The 5,782-nt window shown below is 54.9% G+C and overlaps 1 protein-coding gene across 1 annotated transcript; it reads left to right on the top strand.

Annotated features, from left to right (window-relative positions):
* Positions 1 to 1,362: 1,362 nt before the first annotated feature.
* NFKBIA (NFKB inhibitor alpha) lies at positions 1,363 to 5,160 on the top strand. The gene is made up of 6 exons (XM_055716923.1): positions 1,363 to 1,715; positions 2,112 to 2,220; positions 2,740 to 2,950; positions 3,445 to 3,533; positions 3,651 to 3,911; positions 4,415 to 5,160. The coding sequence occupies exons 1-6, from the start codon at positions 1,435 to 1,437 to the stop codon at positions 4,460 to 4,462; spliced, it is 999 nt and encodes a 332-aa protein (XP_055572898.1). The 5' UTR covers positions 1,363 to 1,434; the 3' UTR covers positions 4,463 to 5,160.
* The last annotated feature ends 622 nt before the right edge of the window (positions 5,161 to 5,782 follow it).

The raw sequence follows: 5,782 nt of genomic DNA, 5'->3' as shown, positions 1-5,782 counted from the left end.
CCTCTGGCTCCTCCTTTCATCTTTGGATTTTCTCATAAGTTCTTGTTCAAAGGGATGCCATCCCATGGGAAAATGACAAAAGGGGAAAAATGCAGACACTGTTACTCAGTGAGGGCTGCAATAGTTGCAAGAGAAGAAAAATTCTTCATGGGAATCCCCCACATCAGAGAAGTAGAAGCAAAAATTCACCAGGGAAAAATTCAGTGCTGCCAGCCCTGCAGTCAGTGCCTTTTATCCCTATGAGAGCCTGCACCTACCCTGTTTTCATTACCCGCAGATGGCACAACCGCAGTGAAAGGGAGCAGAGAGGAATCGTTAGCAATGGCCAGAGAAAGTAAGAATAATGGCAGAAGGTGTTGTTTCTTCTTAAAAAGGTTTGTTTCATTAGGGATATGTACTTTTTGAAAGGGGCCTGTTTAGTGCTGGACCAGACTGGGCATACAGGAGTGGTGCAGGATTCTCCTTTTTACTCCACTGAAACAGAGCGGAAACTTCCACAGCAGAGATGTGAAATGCTCTGAACACTGATGCAGCACCCGCACACGCGTGGGTACCGTGACCATGCGACACCCGTAGCCATACCCGAATCTCTCCAGAAAGCGATGCCGGGCAGCGTGCTGATGGGCTGCCGCCCCAGCATTGCTCTGGGTGCTGGTGGGTCCCCTGAACTTTCAGGAAGAACTTGGTACCCTGGGCTGGCTGCTCGGCCTGCTCCTGCTCTGAAGAGCAGCGCTGGCTCCCGAGGGAGCGCCTCTCAGCAGCGGTGGTCCTGGCAGGGTGAGGGGCTGCTCCTGAGCAGGTGTGGGCAGCGGGGGGCAGCTCACGGCTGGCAGAGCTTCTACCGGGGGGGTCACCCCAGCTCCCCACGCTCCCAGCCCGGCCGCCGGGCCTCAGCCCCCCCAGCCCCCCCGTGCTGCACAGCCGGGGAGGGGGGGTGCAGGGTGCAGTGCCCCGCACCTCCGGGTGGTTCTTAGCGCGCCGGGCCCCCCGCAACGTGTGCCCCCCCGCAGTGTGTGCCCCCCCCGCAGCAGGCAGCGGGACCCCGCGGCGGTGCGCACAGCCGGTGCCCGCCGGGGAGGGGGCACCGGGAGCCCCAGGGCCGGGCAGGACGGGGAAAGCCCCCCGGGAAAGCCGGCAAGGGGCGGCCGCCCGGGGCGCTGCAGGGAAGTACCGGCGGGGACGCCGGGGAGGCGAGTACTTCCCCCCTGCCGTGGAAAAACGCCAAGTCCCCTCCCGGGCCGGCCTGTTCCCTCCCCTCCGCCGCCACGGGAGGGGCTGCGAGGGGAGGGCCGGGACCGGCCCCAGCCGATCCGCCCTCCCTGCCACCGCCGGCGGCGCCGAGCAGGACCAGACCCGTCGGTCGGGCTTTGACTGGCTGGAAATTCCCGTCCTCGGCGGCTCCTCCCCCGCAGAAATCCCCTCGCCGGGGTGTATATGCGAAGCGCCGCCGCCGCCGCCACTCACTCGCAGCGAAGCCGCAGCGCCGCCGCCATGATCCGCGCCCGCCGCCCCGTCGAGCCGCCGGTGATGGAGGGCTACGAGCAAGCGAAGAAAGAGCGTCAGGGCGGCTTCCCGCTCGACGATCGCCACGACAGCGGCCTGGACTCCATGAAGGAGGAGGAGTACCGGCAGCTGGTGAAGGAGCTGGAGGACATACGCCTGCAGCCCCGCGAACCGCCCGCCTGGGCGCAGCAGCTGACGGAGGACGGGGACACGTAAGTGGGGGTCGGGGAGGAGGGGGGCGCGGGCGGCGGGCCCGGGGCGGGATGCGCTGCCGGCGGGGAGGCGCCGTGCCGTGCCGTGCCGTGCCGTGCCGTGCCGTGCCGTGCCGTGCCGTGCCGCGGCGGGGCGGGGAGGCGGGAGGGGAGGCAGGGCCGGGCGGAAAGTCCCTGGAGGGGCGCCAGGGCCGGGCGGCTCCGCGCCCGCGGAAAGCCCCGGCCGCCGAAAGCCCCGGCTTGCGACACCCGCGCATGACCCTGCCCCGGGCCCGCCTCTGCCCCCTGGGCGCTGTGGGGGCTTCTGACGTGGGGTCCGGGGCTTTTAACGTCAGTTAACGTGTAGTTGTATTTATTTATTTTTATGACTGTTTTTTTTTTTTCTTTTCCCTGCAGTTTTCTCCACTTGGCGATCATTCACGAGGAAAAGGCCCTGAGCCTGGAGGCGATCCGGCAGACGGCCGGGGACCGCGCTTTCCTCAACTTCCAGAACAACCTCAGCCAGGTACTGACACCTCCGCAGCCTGGAACCCAGATCAGCCCCTGCCAGCCCCACGAAAGCCCTTTGGGGAATTCCCCCCCATAAAAAGACCTGCTTTGAATATTTTTTTTTTTAATTGACGGAATCGATTAAATCAAAGCCTACTCAACTCAAAGCCTGCATTCAGGAAAGTCCCCAGCTGGCTCCAGCCGGTCTTAGTACAACGCTTCCTCTCCCCGAGAGTGGCATTTAACACCCGCATTTTTCAGATATGATGCAATGGGTTGCATCCCTCTTTGCCGGGATGGTAATGATACCCTTCATATGGATTGACTGCTCAGTATCCGGAGAGCCCTAAGCTCATCCCTTCCAGACTAAAGGGCAACTCTACAATATGTTGGGAAGCATAAAGAACTGAGTTTATGGGGTCTGGTTTTAATTGGGGGAACAAATCACCAAGTGGTCAAAGAGTCTCTTTGTCCAGACGTTGCTGCCAGGCTGGCAGTGTAACTTATGAGTCTGCGTTTTCTCTTTTGCTTGCAGACTCCTCTTCACCTGGCAGTGATCACCGATCAGCCTGAAATTGCTGAGCATCTTCTGAAGGCTGGATGTGACCTGGAAATCAGAGATTTCCGAGGAAACACCCCTCTGCACATCGCCTGCCAGCAGGGCTCCCTCAGGAGCGTCAGCGTCCTCACGCAGTACTGCCAGCCACACCATCTCCTCGCTGTCCTGCAGGCAACCAACTACAATGGTACGGGCACGCTGCTGTACAACACTGTGGGTGTGCTGTGCTGAGCCTGGGGTTGATGTCCCATAGAGCTCAAAGATCTCTGGAGAGGTGGAGAAGGATCGTTATGCACATGTGAGAGTTGAGGACCCCCAAGCACACAGCAGTGTCTGAATTCTTTAAAATGTCACTGCCTTGTAGGCCTCCTCATTGTTGATTATTGGCTCTCATGGTGCTGAATTTTGCCTTCTTAGTGAGTACCTCTGCGGTGCTCCTGGTTTTTTGGGTTGTAAAAAGTTGCAGTCAAACACTGGAATAAAATATCTAAGAAACCTTTCCAAAATCCAACCCTGTTATTCATACTTAGTGGAAGCTGGAAAGCTCTTCTGGAAAACACCCTTTTGCCATGGATGAATTGCAAACTTAGATGCAGTCCTGTCCTGTCATCTTGATTTTAACTGAATGACAGGGCATTAGGTTAGACTTACTCAGATTTTCCCTTCGTTTGTGTTTTGCAGGACATACATGTCTCCATTTGGCATCTATTCAAGGATACCTGGCTATTGTCGAATACTTGCTGTCCTTGGGAGCAGATGTAAATGCTCAGGTATGTAACATACGCCGTGAATTTAAATGAGCAAGGCTGTGTAGTCATAAGAATCGACGGGTCTGGCACCAGCTCTGGCTCTCCTAACATGCCAAACCTTGTGTTATTTTCACGCAGGAGCCGTGCAGTGGCAGAACGGCACTACATTTGGCTGTCGACCTGCAGAATTCAGACTTGGTGTCGCTTCTTGTGAAACATGGGGCAGATGTGAACAAAGTGACCTACCAGGGCTATTCCCCCTATCAGCTCACATGGGGAAGAGACAACTCCAGCATACAGGAACAGCTGAAGCAGCTGACCACAGCCGAGCTGCAGATGTTGCCAGAAAGCGAGGATGAGGAGAGCAGTGAATCGGAGCCTGAATTCACAGAGGATGAAGTAAGTAGCTGTTTGCGCCTTTTCAAGAGGAAGTGGAAAATCCTGCCCTGTGTAGGTTTTTTTTGTTGGTCCTCCTCTGATGACATGCTCGAGTGACCTCTTACCTGTATACAGATGGGTATAAATAGCCCGTGAAGTAAGGTTAAGCTGTCAACCGTCAGCAAGATGGCAGATGGGGCAAGCACATAAATAGATTAAGAATAAAATGTAAAAAATAACACAAGGGAACAGAGGTTAGCTTCACGCCACATGGTTCTCTGAACACCGTTCTCTTGCTGACACCCACAGAACCTTGTGAGATAAAATTCAAGTTAATGGGTGGTTTTCTCCTCCCAGCATTTGTTTTTCTAACGTTCTCAGTGCTGGCAAACGTAACCATTTTAGTGTAGAAATTTTATACGCTGCTGAAGTCAGGGCATGCAGACTTTGGCAGTTATCCCAGAGTGGATATGGTGCTCCCAGTAAGAGTTTTGCATTAACAGCCTTAATGTTTTTTCTTGCAGCTTATATATGATGACTGCCGTATTGGAGGACGACAGCTGACATTTTAAAGCAGAGCTTCCTGGGAAAAGGAGTGACTGTGTACATATGTATAGAAAAAGGACTGACTTTCTTCATTGAAAAAGAAAGTCGCAATGCAGAGGGAAAAACCAGGAGGGAAATACTACACTGCCCAGCAAGGAGTGTGTAATTGTAACAGGGCGGCTCCAGGTTCTGGCATGTGTTTAAATACAGGAGCAGGATGTGTAGCATCACTAGAGATCTGTGGTTATTCACACCACCTGATAGAGCCACATAGCCAGTCTTCTCAACCCTGTGAAGGTAACAAACTACACATTCAGCCTGCTAGTTACAGAGAGCTATCTTGTGGCATTAAATACCATGAGGGACACGTGTCCTCTCGTGGCAAAGCAGGCTCATACCAACACCCCATCTTCTCGGAGACTGCGTGTTAATTTGTCTTGGACTGGCGGTGCAACCTGGCCGTCCTGACCAACCTCGGCTGCTCTCGGTGGGATGTCCCAGGCGGAGGAGTCAAACCCAGGCGCTGGGGACCTCCTGGCTGCTAGGAGAAAGTAGCAATAATGTTAACTGTGGGCATTGGAAACAGTGTGTTTCACACCATGTGTGTCATAATTGCTACACTTTTTAGCAATTGTATATTGTGTAAATAGTGTACATTTTTTTGTTTATAATTATTTTGGTACATGTGAGATATGTATTTATTAAAAAAAGTCAGATTACTGCACCTGGTCTGTGAAATGGTTCATTGCCCAGTTTGTTGTCCTGACGTACACGGGAATCCACTTGGTTTGCTTTTTAAGAAACATTCAACTCCTAGCAGACCGATAAAGTCACAGGCTCAGGGGTTTTAGGTGGTTCACCTCAGCAGCGGCGAGGCATCTGAGCAGCTCACAGCTCTCAGCCCTTCTGCTGCAGCTAATTTTGGAAGTAGTCGTAGGTGGTGTTTCCTGCACCCATTGCGGCAGGCGGGTCAGGGGGCTGGGGTTCCCCCTCTCACCCAAGCACCAGGCCACCCGGCCCCTAGAGAGGGATTTTGAGGCTGGCTGTGGTAGCAACCACCCACCCACCCTGGTTGACACCTTTTGTTCCAGCTCCAATACGGGCAGCTCATGCCAGGACTTGCCGGGGAAGGCTGGAGGTCTGCAGCCCAGTCCTATGCCCATTCGCCCTCTCGTTTATCACCCAGCCCGGCTCCCGTTTGAACTTGGACACCTTCGGATTTTCCAAAGGGGATTTCCACGGGAAGAGGGAACACACAGGAGCATGTGCTGCTGCCTTCCACCCCTGGAATTCAGGCGTGGGCCTCCTGCTCTCCCCACTGCAGGCTCTCCTTGCCCAGTTCACAG

This window comes from Falco cherrug, chromosome 7, assembly GCF_023634085.1.
Source record: "Falco cherrug isolate bFalChe1 chromosome 7, bFalChe1.pri, whole genome shotgun sequence".
In the NCBI taxonomy this organism is placed as follows: Eukaryota; Metazoa; Chordata; class Aves; order Falconiformes; family Falconidae; genus Falco; species Falco cherrug.
This window is presented reverse-complemented; position numbering and strand designations above follow the sequence as displayed.

Excerpts from the sequence above, each read along its gene's own strand:
- NFKBIA (XM_055716923.1), top strand. The coding sequence starts at position 1,435 with ATGCGAAGCGCCGCCGCCGCCGCCACTCACTCGCAGCGAAGCCGCAGC. Across the intron at positions 1,716-2,111 it reads CTGACGGAGGACGGGGACAC|TTTTCTCCACTTGGCGATCA; the intron begins GTAAGTGGGGGT and ends TTTTCCCTGCAG. Across the intron at positions 3,912-4,414 it reads CTGAATTCACAGAGGATGAA|CTTATATATGATGACTGCCG; the intron begins GTAAGTAGCTGT and ends TTTTTCTTGCAG.